At 36.3% G+C, this 23,169-nt stretch overlaps 1 protein-coding gene across 8 annotated transcripts in view; it reads right to left on the minus strand.

The window, feature by feature from the left end:
* Positions 1-23,169, minus strand: part of FIP1L1 (factor interacting with PAPOLA and CPSF1) — a 45,052-nt gene that overhangs the window by 5,178 nt on the left and 16,705 nt on the right. For 7 of the 8 annotated variants that reach the window (XM_037383070.1, XM_037383098.1, XM_037383059.1 and 4 more), the window contains 6 exons: positions 15,251-15,344; positions 14,016-14,169; positions 8,814-8,840; positions 8,196-8,250; positions 6,393-6,448; positions 779-998 (listed from right to left, as the gene is read on the minus strand). In XM_037383070.1, coding sequence (XP_037238967.1) covers positions 779-998; positions 6,393-6,448; positions 8,196-8,250; positions 8,814-8,840; positions 14,016-14,169; positions 15,251-15,344 — 606 coding nt within the window. The remainder of the gene's footprint in view (positions 1-778; positions 999-6,392; positions 6,449-8,195; positions 8,251-8,813; positions 8,841-14,015; positions 14,170-15,250; positions 15,345-23,169) is intronic. The other variant, XM_037383081.1, reaches the window with a different exon arrangement.

Genomic DNA, 23,169 nt, shown 5'->3' on the forward strand with positions numbered 1-23,169 from the left:
GCTATTGTATATAGTCTACAAAAATTGAAACTTAACAAAAAACATTGAGAGAAAGCGTCAGGACATTTACTCAAAAATAGTTAGCAAATAATGAGAAAAGTAAATTTAGATAAATCTGGCAAGCCAATAGACCTCTGCTCTACGCAGTCATAGCAAGCGCAACACTAAATGCTTTGTACTTGTGCACATGAACCACAGAACAGTCGCAGCTTTTTTCTTTTTTTAAAAAAAAGCAATTAGAGTTGAAAGCTGAATAAAGTTACCTGCCATTATTTTCATCATCTGCCTGAAAATGAAAAAAAGTTCTTGACTTTGAAATAATAGTTTTAAAAAGATATGACAGATTATTATCGAGCCAGTGCTAATGACCAAACCAAGAATTTTAGCAGCTAATAACACCATTAATTAAGGTCAAACGTTGCACCACATTACTCTTAGCACTGAATTTGCAACTGAGATTCATTTAGGACTTCTACAGCTTTTTCTAAAGCTACTGATACCAGATGGATGGATATGTCACTCATACACATGGCTTAAATCACACCTTCAATCTGTAAACCACTATGACCAGTTTGGACGTATATTGTCACTTTTATACTTCTATTTTACATTTAGAAATTTATTATATTTTCCAAAAGAAAAGGGGGAAAGAGGAAGAAGCCACACCCTATAGCTCTTTACAATATACGGTTGAACACTAGATTTTAATGTTGAAGTACAGTATTTAACACACAGGGTTTTCAGCAGAGTTACAGCATGCTTAAGACATTTCACTAACCTGTTGAACACACTTGGAGTTGGACTGTGATCTCGGTCCCTTTCCCTGTCTCTGGTACGTTCTCGATCTCGGTCCCGGTCCCGGTCGCGATCCCGATCTCGGGAACGCTCTCTCTCACGTTCCCTATCCTTCTCTCTTCGTGCATAGTAATCCCACTGTTTGCTGGTGTCCATAAGACTAGACCATGAAGGAGCAGAACCTGCAAGGTGCGGAAAGGTGACTAAAGAAAAAGACGTGGGTATTAGAAAGAACAAAATCCGATAGCATATGAAAACTGTAACACTACTTATGCGTGAAAATGCAGACATTTGTCAGCCGCCTCCAACGATATTTTTCGATCTTTCCCTTTCATGTGAAAGTTAATTCTGAGCAAACTGCATCTTTCCCATGACGCTAATAAAGATCTCTGGCACTCATTTAAATACTGGTTATGAAAATGTACAGAACCAGGATATACACCACAAAGACTGTCTAAATACCTAAAAAAAAAATAATTGCGCAAAGACTTGCTGAAAGAATCTGATTTTATGTGGTCAAATGGCTTTGCTTTGGGGGAACAACAAAACAAAAACACAACCAGAAAACAAAACTGCCTTTTAAACTCAGTGGCTCTGAAAGTCCAGTTCAGAAAAAACAAGAAAAAAGGATGCTCCAACTTTATATTTAGATACTACTATTTTTATATTTTGTCCTTTAAAATCATTGTATTTAAAATACTATGTTAGTTACAAAGTTCTCATTCACTAGTTTACATTCTATACTGTGCTTTGCCATATAGTTCTGATTACAGATCAGAAATAAATACTCAGAAGTAAATTCCATAAATTCATTCTCGGGAGAAGAAATAATGCTACCCATGCTTTCTAAGATACCATTTCTAATGAATGCTCAGCACAACCACTATTACCAATAAATGTAACAGTTTCAGAAAACTGAGCATATTATCTTAAAGATATCTAAAAGATGATATGCTGAAAAAGTTAAGAAGGAACTCACAACACCATCTCACAACCTTCTTAAGTAACTAGCAATGGGAAGAGAGGAGGGAAATGCTTCTCCATTGCTTTCTGCCAATTCTGATGTAATAAATAACTACTACTCTTAATGCCCCAATTGTTCTGTCTGGCCCTCCCTCTCCAGAAGTCCCATGAATGCATTCTGTAAATGAAAAATAAGGTCTGAAGTATTTAACTGGAAACAGCACTCTCTAGTGGACTTACAGTACCGAGGACTTCTCACTTTCTGCTTATCTGCTTTGCTAGCCAATGACAATACGGCCGTCAATAAAGCGTTTGTTTTGAGTTCCATTTCAATATCTATAATATGAGAACAATATTCACTTGATTCCATGGTGTTATGAAGAGACAGGAATAGTATAATTAACATAAATATCCACTGAACAATATAAAGTGTGTTACTAACGCTGTTTTTATAAAACCAGTGCCTTCTGACCGCTATGTTCAGACTGCCTTGGCTACAACATCTGGGGTACGCCTGCCCCCAAAAGCTTTAGCAGCAGCTTAAGACAGCAGTTTGCCCAGTGTCCAAAGGAGGTATACAAAAGACCTCTTGAACAGGCAGTGGAGCAGGAAAAAACATTTCATTGTCAAAATATATTTGCAACGAAGAGCATTCTAGGTCTTTAAAAAAGCATTTATTCGAGGTTTTGCCTCTAACAAAATGCTTGACACTGTTTCATTTCAGGGCTACAGACAAAATGAGGAGTTAATAGAAAAAAATGTCCTGATACAATAGTATGTTGTTCATTATACTGCCAAAACCTGAAAATTTTCTAAGGAAAGCAGCCAGAAATAGCAAAAAACCAGCTGGACTTTAAAGACTGCTAATTTCCTTGACTTACCACTGTGTCAACAACATATGTATGGTCTACAAGACACTGGCTGCCAGAATATTCTGATCTAAAGCGTAAACTTAAGTTTAAGTGTATACTACAAAGCCATTATTAATGATAGTATAAACTTTTATGATAAATTTGGTTACTCCCTCGCATCTGCAGTAACTCTCATCAGATAGAAGTATGTCATTTCCACCCCAACAACCTGAGATAAACCAGTTATTTGATACCCTGTGCATTTTTGTATCTAGATTTTCACCAGTAATTATTTACAGCACACAAGAAAAACTTACTTTCTAATATGAATTGGTGTTCTGTGTTTACTAGTTAGAATGAAGTAATTTGTCACTCAGTATTTCTACATGGATTATCCTAATAATTTCTACAAAAAGAAAGAAACTTCCAAAGTTTAGCTCTGATTTTATTTTTAAAACAGCAAGAGGGAACTTTAAATAAGCAATACTTTTGGAGACTTAAGTCCTGTTTTTGGAGATGGTTAAGAAATTTAAAGCTGCATGGTGTCATAGTATAAGGCAAATTATTTAATCACATCTCCTTTAAGCCTCAAAAAAATACTGACTCTGAAATTGTTTCTGCAAGAAAAGTAAATTTCTTGCAAGTTGGTAAGATAGAAAGAACATTTAGAACACAGAACAGAGAAATGCTTGAGGAAGAGAGTGAACAAGCATACAGTACAAGTCACTTCACTGGCAGAGCAGACACAGTGCCACGTATTGACAGCTCAATAAAATTCAAAGATCTGATGGCAAAGGTAGCATTGAATTGTGAAAGAATTTACAAGCATATTGAAGAAACTGCATTGATGCAGTGGAAAAGCACAAAGACAAAACAGACATTCCTGAAACTACTATGCAACCATCTTAACGGGTATCTTAGTATTGCTATCCCCCTTGCAGTGGGAAACATGCCTGACCACTAGGGAAGAGACACAAAGGCATATTAGCAATGAGCCTTAATCAAGATTAGTATTTTTCCAACGTGTTCCATATGCTTAAATTCCTCCACAGTTTTGACACAGCCATGACACATACAGACTGGCAAAGACGACAGGTTGGAGATTCAGTGCTATCATCCAAAGCAACTATTAAATAAATATACTTAGCGACTCTTGAAGAAAATGATCATCTGTACCCTACTGCGCCACTGAGTCCTCAATTTACCTAAGTTCGGATGCACAGAAAGCACTGGCAAAATACTGGCCAGAAATCACGTTGTGAGACAGGGACTGTGAGAGTAAGATGCTGGCCAGGAAAACATCTTTCACTAAGAGCTGAACAACAGTGATAAAATGCCACTGAGCCTCTACAGATCCAAAAATCTGTATGACATGCACAGCTTAGAGACAGACAATTCACTTTGCGCAGCGAATAGGAAAGCTTTTGCCACCACAGGGATGCCAGATACACTGGAAGATGGGAGCAGACTGCGCTCCTTGGTTTCCATAACCATACAAAGGTAAACATAGTCTTTTAACCCTGCTGAAGGAGTTCACATTCAGTGTTTGCATTACCACAATGACAGTCATCTTTTGTATTTGGTGCTGCAACGTAAGTGTGCCAACAACTCTGAAGGTCAACATAAAACTTGGAAATATTCCTGCATCCCTGACAACACTTGACAGAATAGCCAATTCTAACAGAAGAGATTCCAAATTGAAAAATATTCTAAATTGGAGAGTACATTTTAGATGCAATGTACATACTAATGACTGTAAGATTGCTTCACTTATGCTATGCTGCATGGCTTTAAATATTAAAGCTTCAGCAAAATAGTCACTTAGGTATCTTTGTTGTCTGCCTCAGCTCTACCTTTTTGCTAAAACTTCAGCAAACAGTTCAATTATTGCTAAAAACGTTGTTAGCATAAAGTAGCTGTTTGTCCACATCAAGAATTCTTGAAAATATAACAAGCTTTCATGCATGAAAGCGAACACTTGGTAACTGATGAGGATCCTTTCAATGTCAACAAAGTACCACTTGTTAGTCCACAAACTGCTTGAATGTCAAGAAATTACAAGCCATTCAAATACATCATTTTGTATATCCTCTCTAAAGACTTAGGAACATTTGGGAGATATATTATCTCAAGGTTTGATTTGTGCTGAACACTATGTATGTCCAGAACGGCACAGAACTTTCCCTACAATCTCTCCTCCCAGCAGCTAGGGTCCAAAGGAACACAGAGCAAGGAGATAAACTGAAAAAGGGTAGGTTATGATTGGACATAACGAAGTTCTTTATGATGAGGGCGGTGGGACACTGGAACAGGTAGCCCAGAGAAGTTGTGGATGCCCCATCATTGGAATTGTTCCAGGTCAGCTTGGATGGGGCTTTGAGCAACCTGGTCAAGTGGAAGGTGTTCCTGCCCATGGCAGGTGGGCTGGAGTAGATGATCTTTGATGGTCCCTTCCAACCCAAACCGTTTTGTGATTCTATGTTTACTTTATCTTCCCAATTTGGGCTAGATCAGGAAGAAGCTGACATCTTAGTATTGCAACCACTCTTTTGCCTCAAGAAGCAGAGACGTGCTTTAGAACTTAACAGTTCTAAACTCACTGTATGTTCCATGGATGTCCATTTGACTGCACAAAATGAAACTTTTATTTTGGTTCACTCTTACTATAAAAACCAGAAAGGGGTTTTTCAGCTCCATGTTTTTTCCATCATTTTTTCCATACTATTAACCAAAAAAAAAAAAAAAAAAAAAAAGAGAGAAAGACTGACTTTTCAACACGATAGCTCAAGATTATAGTATCTTAGACTAAGTTTTTCAAAGGAGAGATACATCACTCAGAATTTCTCAGTGATTGGTCTTCGTTGGTTACAATTCTGGAAATCTCAGCAGTACTTGTTCTCCTGCTTCTAAATCCTACCATTTTCTTGGAAAATTTTCCATGACTTGTAGTCCATATTAATGGTGTATTATTCTTCAAAATCTCAGTTCTGCAAAAGCAGCGTGGAAAGATATCCAGCATACAAATAAAAAAGCAAAACAATACCAATGGCTGTAAAATTGGCAACAGCATGTATCTGTCTACAATGGCAGGCAACGGGCTTTCATGCTGGGATAGAGTTAATCTTCTTAGTAGCTGGTGCAGTGCTGTGTTTTGGATTTGGTGTAAGAACAGTGTTGAGGGCACACCAATGTTTTTGGTTGTTGCTGGGTAATGTTTATACAAAGTCAAGGACTTTTCAGTTTCTTAGGCCCTGCCAGCGAGAGGGCTGGAGTGGCACAAGAAATTGGGAGGGGACACAGCCAGGACAGCTGACCGGAACTAGCCAGAGGGATACTCCATACCATATGGTGTCATGCTCAGTATATAAGCTGGGCGAAGAAGAACGAAGGGCGGCATGGTCAAAGTTATGGTGTTTGTCTTCCTAAGTAACCATTACGCGTGGTGGAGCCCTGCTTTCCTGGAGATGGCTGAACACCTGCCTGCCAATAGGAGGTGGTAAATGGATTCCTTGGTTTGCTTTGCTTGCATGCACAGCTTTCGCTTTACTTATAAAACTGTCTTTATCTCACTTGAGTTTTCTCACTTTTACTCTCCTGATTCCCTCCCCCATGCCAACGCAGGGGAAGTGAGCAAGTGGCTGTGTGGTGCTTAGTTGCCCGCTGGGGTTAACCACGACAATAATGAATTACTGAAAGGACATGTTTAGTTTCTTAGCTAAAAACCTGATATCAAACAATTTGATAAAGGGCTAGTCAAAATTTTCAGTCAGCCAGCTTACTCACCACTGCCATATGAGAATGCACGAACAGAACGACCATCATAGCCAGAAGAATGTCCACTGTGGAAAACAAGATACATGTAAGCATCCAGTTTTACCATCAAAGCTCCTGCCATTAATATATACTTTTAAAATTATCACCTTGAATTCTTACCACCATACAGACAAAACCAAAGTATTTGTTATAAACGGATGCAAGTCCTCCATTTTGAGCATTACTAATTAAGGAAGCTATCAACACAAATATTTCATGTTTTGCTACATGAGGTGAAAATACCATTCTCTGCTCTTAAATTTTTAAACAAAAAAAACCCCTGTCATCAAACCTGCTCTTCTGTATTTTCAATGCATTTTCTATTTGAAATGCTTCTTGCATCGTAAGATGTTTCTGCACAGATACTGAACTTAATCTTCAATTGCTTTAAAGTACTTCATTCATGAATGAATCCTCTCATTCCTTCTGTTAAAAAGTAGGTATGTGAGCTTATCTAAGAACAGGTGAACTTCAAATGTATAGTTATACAAATAAACTATTAAATTAGCTACACATTTTCTAGGCTGATTTCTTTCAGTGGTAGCCAACTCAAGTAGGTAAAAACCAGAACGGTTAAAAAGGATGGTATGTGCACAGGATGTAATTCATACATATATGATTCTTTCATGACTTTTAGCACTTTCTACATAACCTGAATGAATTATCTTTGCACCACTTAACCTAAATGTTATTTCTGTTCTTGAAAGCGCTTTAAGAAATAAGTTTTGGGATAGCTTAGTTTACAAACAATGATAATGAAAGGCCAATGCGACATCTTAACATTTGAAAATATGAGATTTGGTTCCTAGGTTCCACAATGAACTTCATTTTTTCACATCATATTTCAGAAACCGTAAAAATATTCACTACAAGTAAATGCAATGACTGCTACTTAAGTATCAGATGCAGCACGCACTGCAACTGTCAGTATGAAATAAAAAATTTACTTTCATGCACATCAAATGCATCCAGTTAGGGTTTTTTTTCTGATTTAAATCAGATGAGGATTTTCTCAGAGATTTACCATCATTATCCTGTCACATATATGTTAATAGAGTTTTCAATTTCAAAGGAATAGATATGCACACCTTCCTTCAGTGAAATCCAAAGGACTGGAAAGAGGTGTGCATCATCTTCGTAAGCGAGCTTTGTGTATGACCAGCTTTTGGCCTCTAGCAAAATATAAATACTTTTCGAAGACTGTGCTGGACAACTCTTTTTTCTTCCTTTTAAACATATATATACACACATATAAATATATGTACACATATACATGTATATAAAAAAGGTATTTAGAAAAAACGTTAGGCCTATTAAAGCCAAACACTTAGAACACACACAGTAGAAATACAAATTTGGATTCTGTGGAACTCTGGCATTTCTTATATTGAATCTGTGGCCAATTTGTTTATTAGCATAGGATATGTATAAGGATAGGGTAGCTGACAAGGATAGGGTTCACTTAAATAAGCCTTCAGACTACTAAAGAATACTTCAACAATCATTACCTTGACTTTGTTAAGTCTTGGCTTTTATACAGTGTCATAACTCAACTAAGCTAGTAAGTTGTCAAGTAACATACTCAAAAGAACACTAAGTGTCAGAAAGGTGAGACGAGTAACTTTTCTGTAAAAATAATGTAAAAATCCAAAACCGTCTCCCCACTTCAAGAGAAAATCCATAAAACGCTGGATAGTATAAAAGGCCTTACTGATTTATTTCAGTTACAGAATACTGATACATTGCTTTAAAAGATCTCAAACAAATAATCACCTTTCTATTGTGGGTATGAGGGAAGGTGGAGGACCGCCAGGTGGTGGTGGAAAGCCTGTAATAATAAATTAGGCGAGGGTGAAAAAGGAAAAAAACAAACCCCAAACCATGAACACATAGAAGACCTACACTAAGGATTCAACAGCAAACAAATTCCAGAGAGTACAACGCAAAATTTTTCTCAATGTGTAAATGGTTTTTATTTTGTAAGAATGAGTACTACTTTCCAGCTTAACAAAGGTAGAGTATTAAACATATATTATCAGTGCTTCAAATCAAATATCTTATCATTCTTAAAAATACAGTGATTAAGCAGCACGGGAAAATTCCTGAGTATCTAACAATACTTAATAAACAACAATCACAACTATTTTCTACCTAGTTGAAAAAAAGAAATGGAAAGAAAAAAAGGAAGCACAGATCTAAGAAACAGGGTGGTTAGGTCCACTAGTCAACAGCATTTTCATATATTTTCTTTTCTGCCTGTCATGAAGATAACTAACCCTACATCTATACATAGTTTCGTATTTATGAACTTTTATCTATATAACTATAAAAGGAAGTTGGTAAATTTTCATTTCTTAACCAAACGTGGAAAAAAATTCTAAGCAAGTTTACCTGGTGGTGGCACTGTTATTGGTATACCTAAAAAGAGAACAAATAAAATATAAGTTATAGTGATAGTTGATGTTTATTATCTGTAGATCTATCACCACATACATGATCAAGAAGAATGACTAGTTATTTTCTGTGTCCTCAGATGCAAGATCTCACATTAATACCAACTGTTAAAATTTTATGCAAGCCTTGTGAAATCTGGCTTTTTATCTAAACTCCTATTCTTCAGGATCTTATTTAATTAGAAACAAAAATAATGTAGAATGACTCTGGGCCTCAAGATTAGAATTAAATCCATAACCCTGAAATATTTAGTATCCAGAAGGAAAGTAACATCTCATTGAATATATTTGTTTTAATTTATATTCCACGACTGGATGAAAATAAACACAATTGGCTTCTGACCTTTAATAGCTTAGTATAGGAAATAGGAGGACCACGTGGAAAAAATACTCTAGCAACAGTATTAGACTTTTCAGTAAATGCTGTACCTCACTGCAATTATTCAGTTGCAACTTGGAGGGAAAAAAATGTTTGGTACCCTGTTTTCTTTTAAATATCTAAGAAAGGAGCATCCTTTAATGCAAACAAATCTAAGCCTGTTCTAACTTTTCTAGTTTTCAGACCTAGCTTAGCTGTTCCAACTCTAACTAAAAGCTGAGGAAATTCTTCACTGCTAAAATACTGCCTCAACTATAAACCCATCTTACTTGATTATGAAAGGAAAGATTACAAGGTAAAAATCATTTGTACACTTTAAAGGACATTATCTTCTCATACTTTGCAAAGAACTAGTTTTACCTCAACTGGACACACAAAACACTGTTACATGAAAGTAACAAACTGGGCTAAAACAAGATTGTCAATATTGTTTTACAATACTGTCAAACAAAATAGACAACTTTACCAGGCACAAAGCTCTTTCAATTATGAGCAACTCTGCTTCCATTAAAAAAATAATACTTTCAATCTGACAACTCACTGCAAGACTTTTAGAGGGGGAGAGAACAGAAAACTTTGCCAAGTGTTACAGCAAAACTGATGAAAGCATCCAAACAGAACAGCAGCCAGACCCACCTAAATTAAAACTCCAAGCTCCAGACTTCATCATTCAGAGAATATCCTAGATGTACTAGTCACTGTATGACTAATTTTATGTGTACATCATTAGTTCAACATTAGAAATAAAAGACTATTTTATGGCAGCAATATTTAAATACATCTACATATTATGTCTAGAAATACCAACTGCTCCCAAATTGCCTTGGCAGAAGGACAGAACCAAGGAATATGCAAGCTGAGTAAGAGTAATCGGTATCAGTGTTCACTAACTGCTGGTGATTTCACTGACACGAATTCTTACCAGCATTAATCCTATATGATTAAACAAGTTGTGAAACAAAATTGAGGTTGCTGTCCAATCCTGAAAACCCAATCTCTCAGCCAAAATGTAAGCCAAGAGACAGTGAACCCCAAAAGTCAAATTTCTGAACTGCATAAGCCATTTTCTCTTCACCAGCACACAAGCTTTCCAACGTGCACAATGAACATAAGCTAGAAAAATATCAGAAGTTCCCTCAAATCAGTTAATGTATTAGGTCTAGCTTATGCTTAAAAAAAATTTTCGATTGCTGCACTAAAAACAGTATATTATTAGCGCTGAGCATGGCTCTCAGCACTACGCACATAATCGCTTGGAAAGCCATCAGCTAAATACTCTTTATAAAAAGGAAGAAATTCTGATTGAACAATTAATATTCTGCACAGAATTTTATCTTGTGCAGAAATACAAATAAATTCTCATCACAAGATTAAAAGCCAAATGAAAAATTTCACTTGAGAACCATTCAAACAAAACTGACTGAATGTAACTAATATCCAAAGACCAAACACCCAAATAATTTTAATGCATTGGTTAATGCTGGGTATTATACTAAAAAAAACACGTAAGCATTTTTTCCTCAAAAACCTTTAAGAACATTTTAAAAGTCATGATTAATGATCGTACCATTTTAAGACAGAAGCTAATTTACTTGATGTTATCATAATGGAAGGAACAGTCTTCTGCATTCCAAGTTAGCAAGTATCACTAAAAAGATCTAAACAAATCTTTTCCCCATCCTCACCTTCTTCACTAACACACAAATGTGACACAAAACAAGAAAAAAACCCCCAAATAATAAACTTTGTTAACAGAAAATTAAGAATCTCTTAACTCTTCACTCCTTTGCCTTCTACTAACACAGTGTATGAAAATATACTTGAAGCATCATCAGCCAACTACTTCTAAGAAGAAAAAAAAAAAAAAAGATTCTGAAATACTGAGTCATTTCTTGCAATGTAGGACTAAACTTGAGCACAAGTACAAGAAGCTGACATAGCATAGATCACACCATATCCCTACATGTTGTACTGCCACAAAGATATACCCGACCTAAACCTAAACACTCAGACCTGTGTGTCAAAAGCAATCCAAGTGGCATTAGCACAGCATTTTACCTAATGTGCTCAAAATTGCTTCCAAGACATTTTATACCATCCTACTAACTCAAGGCTGCTCAGTATTTACAGAAAACCACATAGGTTTTACTAGAGGAAAGCAATGCCACACATGCTCTGCTTGCAGAGTAAAGAATTAAACATGATAATGTTGCCACAGCTTAACAACACACTGCAAATTAGCCACACTCTGTAATAGCGCACAGCAATGTAATGCAACTCAACTTCATGTAAAAACTTCTTTTGCCACAGGGTAAACTAAGTCAAGTTCTCTCTTCTTTATCACAAAATAAAAAGTACATGCTTAGATTGCTGGGGCTGAGCAGATACACAGTTACTTACTAAGCCCTAATATAAGGTCGGGCAGTTAAACTTTCCGAAGTTATGCAACAGAAGTTCAATACTTTATTTTTTTTAGTATCACAAATACATGTCACATTTTAACTACACTCTTAAACCAAAACACATAAAGCAACTTTTAAAGCCTGTTAAACAGAAGCATCCACACTCTTCTTTAGATTCAAATTACTCCAACATAGCAATAAACCAAGCAAGCAAAAAGCAACACATTTTTTTGCCACAGCCAGTGATCTCCTAGGAGTATTTGAGGATTTTCTGCATTTGGCCCTTTGAATCGTTCCAGGACTCATGCCTCAAAAAAAGATTTGAATCGCAAGAGTGAATGAATTCAGAACAAGAGGTCTAACTTCAAAGCAAGATCCTTTTTCAAAGGGGCTTTTGGAGGATGTTTTATATTTGGAATACTTAAATTTTCTGGCAAGTAGTCCCAGTTTAATATTGGGTAAGAGTAGTTTTTTTCCTCCTCCTCCATCAAACCTAGGAGGGATGGCAGATTCTATTTTAGGAACAGCTTTGAAGATAAAGAGCTGGCAACAGCACAATTAAAACACAGGCCTGAAGAAACCAAATCCACAGCTCTTAATCGTTACTTTCGAATCTACTCGAAGCATGGAAGGATGTTGAAGGAGACCTTCTGAACAAGTGTATGTCATAAACCTGCCAGTAAACCACAAGACTAAAGCCAAATCTGCTTGCTAAGTCTGTAACACATGTGGATTTCTTTCACCTTTAAAGGCTCAACAGGTGAGGGGGTTTGTAAGAACAGTCCAGTACACCTATATGACATTCCTGCATGAAGTGCATTTGGGGTGTCTGTGGGGGTTCCTCTCATGCTTTTAATAATACACAACTTGGATCACTTTTTCTGTACCACAATTACAATAATTACTTTCTAAAAACTTGCAATGCATTACCTATATTACTTTATCAGAAAGGTTTTAATGCGGCTTAAAAACACAGTTTGCGTTAATGTCACGTTCTTCTCCTTTCTGTCCCGCCTGCAGTTAGAAAACACAGAATTGCCACAACATTCTGTGCCACAACAGCAGCACATTCTCTCTTCAGATATTTTTTATATTTATGCACAAAAACTTGGAAAAGGGCACAGAATTATTTCATCTTTAAATCTCTTCTGTTTTCTGTATTACACCATTTTGTGTATGACAGTAACTGATGAAAGCCAGAGCTCACCAGGCAGCAGGAGTTAATTGTTTTAAAATCATGAGCCGCCACTGAAGAAAGCAACCTCTTCTACTGAAGATTTAAATCCTATAAAGCCCCACACAAAGTTGTTGCACAGAAATAATGTTACTTCCGTGCTTATACATAGGAGCATTATCAGGGAAACTTTGAAAGATTCCCTGTGCAAACAGAATAGCAAAGAAACTGCTCAGCATGATTTCAGAACACGTCAAGCAAACGCAAGGAACAAAAGGAGAACATAAGGAAAGTGGCTCCACCTTAAATCGGTCTCTTCTGTAAACAAATCCTTCACTTTCTTACTCAAACACTCTCCAAAGTTTCTCCATCTATTTTCACTTCTCACTGACTATTCTTCTTAGTTCTTGCTAAGTCTTTTGGAACTTAACTCCTTAAAATGACAACACAACAATGGTAACTGCACCAAATGCCCATGACACTCTCCCCAGTAAACTTCCATGACCATCAAGTTTCATTAAATATTCAGTAAATATAAGTAAATTTCAAACCAGATTTTATAATGAGAAAAGTGCTCAAAGAGCTTTGATTCCTGAAGATTCACAGGCACAAGATGCTGAATAAAAACATCAGTTGCTATGAAGACCTCTGACTGAAAGAACGCATGCTACACAAATGCAACTCTTATCAGACTTATGGGAATTCATGCACACTGTGAGGGGAAAGGGAATTAAAGCTTCTGTTGCTGCTTTGACCTTAGATATCAGAGAATCCATCTTCTGACACAAATTCATGGTATGCCATGCTTTTAGTTCAAAAGTTTGTAGAATTATTTGTCAACATGTACCTCCCAACAGCCTTAGCAGTAGCTGAACTATAGAAAACATCTTTTCACTTGAAACATTTTCAAGGACACGAGATCCAACATTTAGTCCACACAAGGGCCAACATTTAGGCTTTAGGTAATTATTTACTATTTGGGATTATGCTTACTGAGAAAATAAAGACAAAAGTCTGTTTCTGCCTTGCTGATATATTTAAGAAAAGAGTAGAACCCAGAATTCTGAAATTCTTCAAATATAGCCAAACGTGCATGGAATGTGCAGTCTTTAATTCATTATCATCAAGCATTTGATGTTAATGCATCTCCCATTCTTCACATCCTATGTAGTGCAGGATATTTACCTGGTGGGGGAATCAGAGGTGGAGCAGTACTGACAGTTGGAGGGGGTGGGAGGAAAGGAGGTGGTGGAAGGTGGGTAGGTGGAGCTCCTGGAGGGAAAAATGGAGGTGGCTTGGTAAAATTGTCTACTTCAGGATTAGATCGTTCTGAAAGAACCTGTAAAATATCAAACTATAGTTACAATTGCTATGTCAAAAGGGTAGAAGATAGGTTTCCTCTCTTTCCAGTTACTACAACAGGAAAGTATTACTTATGCACATAAAGAGCCATATTCAGATGGTTTATGTTCTATCTGCATCCCTACATTCAGCATCCCATACTTGCGCCAAGTACCTCTGAGGGTCTAAGAGCAGCCAATAGGGAACAACAAATGTAAGATCTGAGAGGGAATATAAGCTGTCTGAATATGGCCCAAAACACCATCTTAAATTTCCAGATAAAGGAAAATGTTTTAAAAATCAGTATGAAAAGCATGAAGAAACCCGAAACTTTAAATTACTGTGAGATGAGCCAAAAAACACATCAGTGTTTTCAATAGAAGCACTGCAATCCATTATTATTTTCATTCTTCAGCCTTAACCTAAGTCGGTATGGAAATGCAGCTAGGGCACCAAGCAACCTAGATTCTTCTCCACAGGTAAGTCAGGAGAGAAAAAGCATATGTATTCAATCTTAACATATTTAATTTTTTTCTTTAGATAATCCAAGCCCATAAAGACTAAAATTTATAAAGATTAGTTTTACAATTTATGGTAAAATAACACAATAGTACTTTTTTAAAAATTATATCAACTGTTTCTTCATTCACAATTTATTTTTAAAAGACTCCATTTCTCAAACTGCATACAAAGGCTTTCACTTTCAGCATTAGTGTCTGGCAGGAATAAGGTTGAAATGGACAGTCAGTTTAAATATTTATCTTGGTCACATAGTACACAAAATGCTTCCCAATGCAGATCTAGCAGGGCCAATGCTGTCTCCTGGACTTTATTAAAATATAATCTGAAATATTGCTTATTTCCTTTCAGTTAGAAGTATACCAAAACATTTATCTTTTAAAATATATCAAGTATTTACTTAATATAAATATACAATTAACTGCCACAACTTTCTTTCCGATCTTAAAACTACTTCTGTATTACTCATTCACATACACCAAAATGTTTTAATCAGAAGCTATAGGGAAAACACAAATGTCTTTTAGTCAAAGATAGTGTGCAAATCTGCAGTATAAAACCTGTATGTTGCTGTTTTCATTAGCACGCCGTCGTCCTTCCACCCTGCTGATAGTGATGGTCTGTCCAATCACATCTATTGTGCCAGATAATCGCCTGCAACACAGGACAAATGAGAATCAACACACACAATTAGAAAAGGAAAAAACTTAAAAGAAAAGAGAAAGAAGTCTTCCAGACTTCTCTTATTCTAAATGCCAAAAGTTCCTTCTCCTGTATAAAACATAAAAGATCATTTCTGAAGAACGTTCAATGTGGTAAGTTTGCTGAATTATGCAAGCGTTTAGAACTAAACAATGCAGCAATAAAGACTCCTGTAGGACAAGGCTGACTATCCACATTCTCCTTCCATCCCCTACCAAGATAAATCTACGCTTCTGTTACTTACCAAAGAGAAAAAGGAAGAAAGAAAAAAGGAATACTACAGTGGTATTACAAAAAAGCCTCAATATGAAAAAATACATTAAACTCCTACAAAAATCTAAAGTAAAATAGTTATAAACTAATCATTAGAAGTAATTTCTAAAGTGCAATAAACTATATTGGAAGATCAAATGGAATAAGTTAGAAGGAAGAAATAAATATAAGCCAACTCTACCATGTATACTAGTGATAGTGCAGCACATACCAAACAAAATCAGTCACCACCTCTCCTGTCTTGGAATACGCAGTCTTAATATCAAACAGAAGTATACAAAACTAGTTGACACTGACTCCTAAACTCTGCATGAAACTCAAAGGAATCTTAGACCAGACTTTTCTGTTCCTCAGTTTTACAAATGCAAAACACCTCTCTCTCCAACACCTTTAAAATATTTGCATAGCTAAGCACTATGTTCACCTTCTTTAAAGACACCAGCAACAAAGGAGCAGAAGTCCCACCTCAGTCTCCCTCTTACAACTCCATCAGACAACAAATGAACATAATGTAAATTCAGAACACCTACCTTTGAAGTATTAGTAATGGATTTTTAGAGAAAGATGACAAGGAAAGTGACATGCATACACATTCTTTCCCTCCCACCTTCTGCCAATGAAAAATTTAAGAACTTCCCTTCCCATGCAGCTGTGTTTAATAGTCCCTGATTAACTTGCATTTGCACAATCTTTCAAACACATTTTCACTTTTGATCTCCAGCGATGAGATCTGTTTCAGCTATTTTTTTGTCTGACAACTGTATTTGGTGCCCTACAGTCCTTGTGTTTAAAAAAAGAAGAGAGATGCCTGTTCTTTGGCAGTGTAGTATTTGTGGTACCTCTGTTCTATCTCTGATCAGTTGTCTCTTTCCCAAGCTGAATTAGTCTACATGTCTCCTTATATAGAAGTGACTCTAACTTTATTATTTATTTCATCTTTTTGTGGACCCTTCCTACCACTATTATATCTTTTCTTGTCTGACAAACAGAACCACAGATAATATTCAACTCTCAATGCATCAGCTTTATAGAATACCATAATGACTCTTCCCTGTTTGTTACCCACTGCCAATGATGACTACCATTCAGTTTTCTTTATTTTGGCTAACACTCAAAATTGAACTAATATTTTGGGAAGAAGCAACAATAATTCCAAGATGTCCTTCTCAATGTTTATTGTTATTAATTATTAATTTGAAGAAGCACCTCTTATTTAGAAAAATGAAATCTAGGATTTAAATTTTCAGTGGTTTCAGTTCACTATGAACAGGTTATTCCAGTTCACACTGGAGTCAATGTGTGACTCTTAAATGCAAATGAATCTCACTTCAGTTTCCAAACCAGTCAATCTATTAAGCTTATGCCTGTTAGACTTAAGCTGTTCCCACTTTAAAGTTAACTCCCATGTACATATTCACATATTCTGTTAAGAGAGGTACCTTTAAGAACCCAAAGCCATCTGATATGGCCACACAGCTGTCATAAATTACAACATTTTATTTTTCACTTTTCAAAACAGGTTAAAAATGCTACACTGAGGGTAAAGACACAATGGCATTCCATTCGATACAAATACTAAAACCTCTCAAAACCTTCAATAAATCAAACACATGGGACTATACTTACAGTGAAGAAGGACTCCAGGTGCCAGATCAGAAAAATAATATGACATGGATCTGAACATCACTACCAAAACTAAAATCTGGTATCTGTGACAACAGGGAAGCACTATTCTGAAGAGAGGAAGAATCTAAACTATAGTGAACTTTCCTGTTTGCAGCCCCAAAACAAACAAAACCCAGAAAGCTAGCTTTATAGAGAATTTATACCTCTATTATTCTCATGCAGATAGAAGAAACCCTACCTGCTTTGAAGCCCACAGTTAATTTCTAAAAGGGGTTAAAAAGCAGGATTCACTTAGGTCAACTCCATTAGAAAATGGGGTACAAAATCACATGGCTAATGGATGAGAGAAACAAAGGTACATCTGTGTCACACCTATAAGGGAAATCATAGTAGCGGAAACAGACAATATTTACCAACAGCATGACCTGTAATAAAGTAAGACTGGGAAAAAAGCTTTCAGGAGATTTCAGAAAAGAAAAAACACCCCCATACTTCTAGATTTAGAAGACAAGTTTCTGTATTTTTTCTATCTAGTGGACTACTAACCACATTAATACAAATAGCAGGAAGAACAGCTGGAAGCTGGGATTACAGGCTCCAAATTTTGCTAGACTGATAGCTCTGTCCCCAATTGCTCAAACCCCTAGATTCCAGTGCAGCCGAAAAAGACACAACAGACACTACTGCATGAAGGATCAGTTAAGATCTCCCCGAGACAATCTGAAGTTCCTGGCCAGACTGCATACTGAGGATGATCCAAATGCCTGTCCTCTGAGGTTTTCAGTATCTGGGTTTAGAGCTTTCTCCTGGATTTTAAAGCAGGCTCACTAAGCACAACAGTTTGGAGGGGGAAAAAAAAGGTTAATGGTACAAGACTCTGAGAACGCAAACTAAACCAGAACATATTATACAGCTGCCTCTTCAAGGATAACACAAGTTCAAGACATTCTCTGATCTTCTAACATCCCATCCTAAAAGTCAGATTGTTTCAGTCTAAATCCTGAAATAATCAATACTGGCTTTCCTAATCCTCCCCAGTGGTCTTGCATGGTATTTCAGCACTGCTGCGCTTTGGATTATTATTATTTTTCTGCTTTCAGTAACTACATTGGAAACATAGGTATTACAAAACAATTGCTAAACCAACTGTTTCAGTAAAAAAAAAAAAAATTAAAAAAGAGGAATTTTTGTAAAACAACAAAACTGTTTCAGTCTTTGCTCATTTGGTTTCAGAGTCCTAGGACACTGGTTCTCCTCCATCACTGGTATGTTCTGCTAATTATCTAAAACCTTACGCCAGAAAACTCATTTTACCTAGCTTTAGTCCATGTGTATGACAGATGACTCTCTTCTACAGAAAGGAGTCCTGCCTCTGCTTGGGTTGCTCCACTTTTCTACAAGTCTTCCACTTGGGAGTGATGAACTTCAAATTAAGACTCATTCTCTCTTGCACTGTTTGCACACTGCCAGTAACTGGCGTTGAAAGCACAGGCAATGGACACCAATGCAAGCCTAGTGGGCATTAAAGTACTATGTGCATCAACTATGCTACAATAACACAAATTTTGGCTTGGGAAACAGCTCAAATACAACACTGCATTATCAAAGGAAGCAAATCTAGACTACCAGTTGGTTCCTAGACATCAACTTTACTGAAATGGACAGACCTTTCACTTAATTTTTCTACAGTCTGAAGGGTACAGCTATGCTCACTCATTCTCACTGAGTTGATGCTTTATAATTATTTTTTTAATTATGTATCATAGCGGTATGTCTACTGTTCTTCTGAACAGCTGCCAAGAGATTGAATTTTAGTAATGATGGATGAGTTCAGGAATTTGCCATCATACCTCAAACTTGACAAATTCACTACTTCCAAGACTGCAATACTGATTTAATTAAGTGCTCCACTAAAAGAGCTTGAAATTGAACAGGAGAAAGCATATGTTCAAATGCAAATGGAGCTGCAGATGACACCAACGTCAAAAATGTGATCTTCACAAAGACAAGAGAGTTATCTGAAGTGTCCAGATTTTAACAGTTCCGCAGTTCTGTAAAAGGGGCAAATCTGCAGCCTTGAATCTTGATTAAGTCATAGAAAGTTGGCACATGGGGACATTTCAAAGACTCCCAAGCCATTATCTAGCTTAGTGATGTTAAGCAGGCATTACTAGGTTTCTGTCTCAGTGCTGTACGCAAAGAAAAGAAAGGCCTTGGTTTGTCCTTTACACAATCAGGGCACCTGGGATACAGATGTATTCCCAGTGGAGACACCCGAACATAAAAAGGCAATCCACATGTGTGGGATGCATATGAACCCACAGCAGAGTTCATACAAAGTGTAGCTTGAAAGGAACATTCCAGCATCTCAGTAAGTGATTTCACTCTAATTAAAGAATGGTTATTTACGAGCTATTTGCACTATGAATACCACCCCTGATGAAGATTCAATTCAGAAAGATACCTCAATCTCATTTGGCAAACTGAGTTTATTTAGGTTCTACAGAGCAAAGAGAAAGGCTGGAAAAGGAAGGAAAAAAAGGGGGGGAGGGGAAGACAAACCCAATTATTTTCTAAATTCATAGCTTCTGAAATCACTTATCCCCACCACAAGTAATAGAAATAATGAACTGGTTTTTGGACACCCCCCTCCACCTTTTCAGAATTCAGAAACAGTCTAACTACTGGGTGCCACATTTATTCACTATACTTACAGTCTAGTCTACTGATTATAGTATACTTTAAAACCTGTATTTAATATGTTACTGCGTTCCTTGTCTTGCTTGTGTTTTATGCTTTATTTTCTTCCTCTTGAGGACAGCCTCAACTTCACTGAGCTCACTTACCACTGATATAATTAAGAAGCAAACATATTTAAATTCAGAAATCATCGATATAAGAAACTGGTTTTTTTATTTTTCAAAATAGTGTCAGAGTTTCCATCGTTTAGTCTTGCAAGGCTAGTTCACGAAACCAGAGAAACCTGTACTTTTTCATAGTCCTGGCATTACCACAAATTCGTTTTCCATAAAAATTCTGTTTACAGCAAGGTCTATACACAGAGAAAGCTGATAAATAGCCCATCACACTGACAGGTTAATTTCTCTGAAAGCAGAATTAATTTAAATGTAATGTACTCTTAAGCAATAAGTGAAAAAACAAATGGAGGTTAAAAACCTAAGAGCTTCTGACAGAACAAAGTTTTGTGATGGAGAGCTATTCTAGATATTAGTAGAATGAGAAAATACCAGTTTTTTCATTTAGCTTGCAAATGAAACTTCTGCTTACTTCTCTGCTATAAAAGAAATACTATCTCAACAGTCCTTGAAAAATGACATACATAAAAGTATTGGTGTAAAGAACAGTAAGGTATCTCTATGACCTGACTGGTTAGGACAGGTTTGAAATATGTCACATTCTCTTCATGTTCTAGAAAACACTATACTCAGAAGAGATTCCTTCAAGTTTTTACCTTAACTGTGACTATGTACACCATGAATTTTTTATTAACTACCTCTAGAGAACAAACATTCTGTTTTATACCGTATGGTTTGTATATGATGTGCATTTACCAAACTGTTTCCATTATGTTTTAACTCTTCCTTCACAGCTACACAACACTTCATGCTATTCAACAGGCCTAAGTATCACAGAATCAAGGCAAGAGGTTTAGGTATCATTTCTAAACAACCAATAGCTCAGCTGTCATTTAGACAGTCACTGTTTATAAATTCCACCAAGACTTCTCGCACAGACACATTGTATGAACAAGCACTGAATTTTATTTCCTATTAAACACTTAGCATGCAATTTTAGTGAAATAGTAACTTTTATTGGCTGGGGAGCAATAATTCTGTTTCTATTTTGTAAACTATGACCTCCATATTGGTAATGAGACCTCAAGAGTTTTGGAACTTTTTTTTGAGAGTTTAAACTGCAATCACCTACTGTACTCAAACTAAAAAGGTAAAAGCAGTAGGCACAAAATTATTTTAATGTTTGTTTACAAACAAGTGAAAAAAAGCAAAAATCACTATCTGTCCTCAGACCTCCCATTAAAGAGAAATAATGTGCTGCAATATCTATGTGTAAAATGATCCAGAAATCGATGTTGCAGCCCTGACTAGTAAATGGGAATTTAAATCTTAAATTAAGATCAAGCCTTGATTTCCCCCCACTTACCTTAATTTGGGTGATTTGCCCCTCCTATATTGCTCCTGTCACTTTCTGATGCCTGAACAGGCTTTTCTGGAGGCAGTGCTCCTCTGTGACTAAGAGCTGCTGCTTCTAGTGAGATAAATTGCCTAGGTGTTTCTTTTCTTGTATCTCTCTTTTTTGCTCTTTGAATTCCTCTTCTCATGCCCTTACCAATCTCTACACCAACACTGCTATACCCAGTTGCATCAGTTTTTCCCTCCTTTTCACCAAATGTATCAACTACTGCTAGAAGCTGTGAGAAGATTTACTGCTACATTAGAAATGTTTCAGGCAATTTCACAACAAAGCTATTGCAAATGCCTCACGGCATAAAAGCAACTATTTTAAATCACCAAAGAGCTGGACTGCTGAAAAATTTCTACCTACCTAAAATTAACTCTTTATTTACAGGGGACAAAAAAGTCCAATCTCATACAACACTGCCTCGTTATAAAGAAATTAGTAATACAAGTTTTTCTATACAGAAAATAGTAGCTGTGTTCTGGAGAAGTCATTCAAGTAGAAGAATATATCATCCATAGTTAAGACATATTCATTCACTGAGCTACTCTCAGACTTTTGAGCATACAATTTTCTTTCAAAATCTCTTCCAACCACTTGGTAGAAATACCTTCTTCTTTACACAAGAATTTATTTTAAGCAAATGTATCAAAAGGAACAGATATTAAATGTGGGAAGAAGTCAGTTTTGCCATTGTAACAACTTACAATTACAGTATTCACACTAAATGTATACAAAACAATGTATTCTAACCACTGGAATGCACAAGTGATATAACTGGAAATGTTCCATTTTGTTTCCTCTTTACGCAACAGACTAACTTCACTTACTGGCTTCTCATTCAAGATATATGGGTTTCCCAACCTTTGCTAAGGTAAACTTAGCTCCTGTAGAAAACATGTCTTAAGTTTGTCAGAAAAGCTCTGATTAATACCCAATATACCAAATTCAAACCTTTAAAAATCAGAAAGACGGTCGCTTAAACCTGGGATCACTAACTTCAGGCAGAAAAACAGAAGTATCACATAAAAATACAGTATAAAGGCATCTACAGCAAGATAGATCTAGCCTAGCTAGAGCACACGGCAAAGATTTTACTTATGAAGCTCATACTGTCACATGTTTGACCTCACTGTATTAAGCTTTTTCACAACAAATGCTAATTTCACAGATCACAGAATTTATGCAACACATTTTTTCTACAACTTTCAGCTTCGCTACAATTTTAATATCCTAGTCATACACTACTTTCTAAAGCAGAGATTCTCTGTCCACCAATGAGATGCATAAAGAATTGAAATCTTGCAACAAAACCTGTATTAGATAAATATTTAGAACCCTTACCCTATGAACAGCACATTCAATTGTGAGAAATCTGTTACAAGAACATCACACATCAGATGCAATTAAGAAAAGTGAAAAAAATAATTAGAGGGTTGGTACAAAATTTGGAAGACTTTTACTGCTTCTTAGACAAAGAAAAATAGAAAAAGAAGAAAAAAAATAATTAAAATCTACTAAAACCAGAGCAGTGTAACCTGATAGCTCACAGGAGAATTTAGGCTACCAGGAGAAATATTCTAGGAGTGAAAGAAAAATGCAGACAGGAGTGTCAAGCAAGATTATTTTTTTTCCCCACCCAAGAGAAATGTACCTGTGT

The sequence above is a fragment of the Falco rusticolus genome, chromosome 1, assembly GCF_015220075.1.
Source record: "Falco rusticolus isolate bFalRus1 chromosome 1, bFalRus1.pri, whole genome shotgun sequence".
NCBI classification, from domain to species: Eukaryota; Metazoa; Chordata; class Aves; order Falconiformes; family Falconidae; genus Falco; species Falco rusticolus.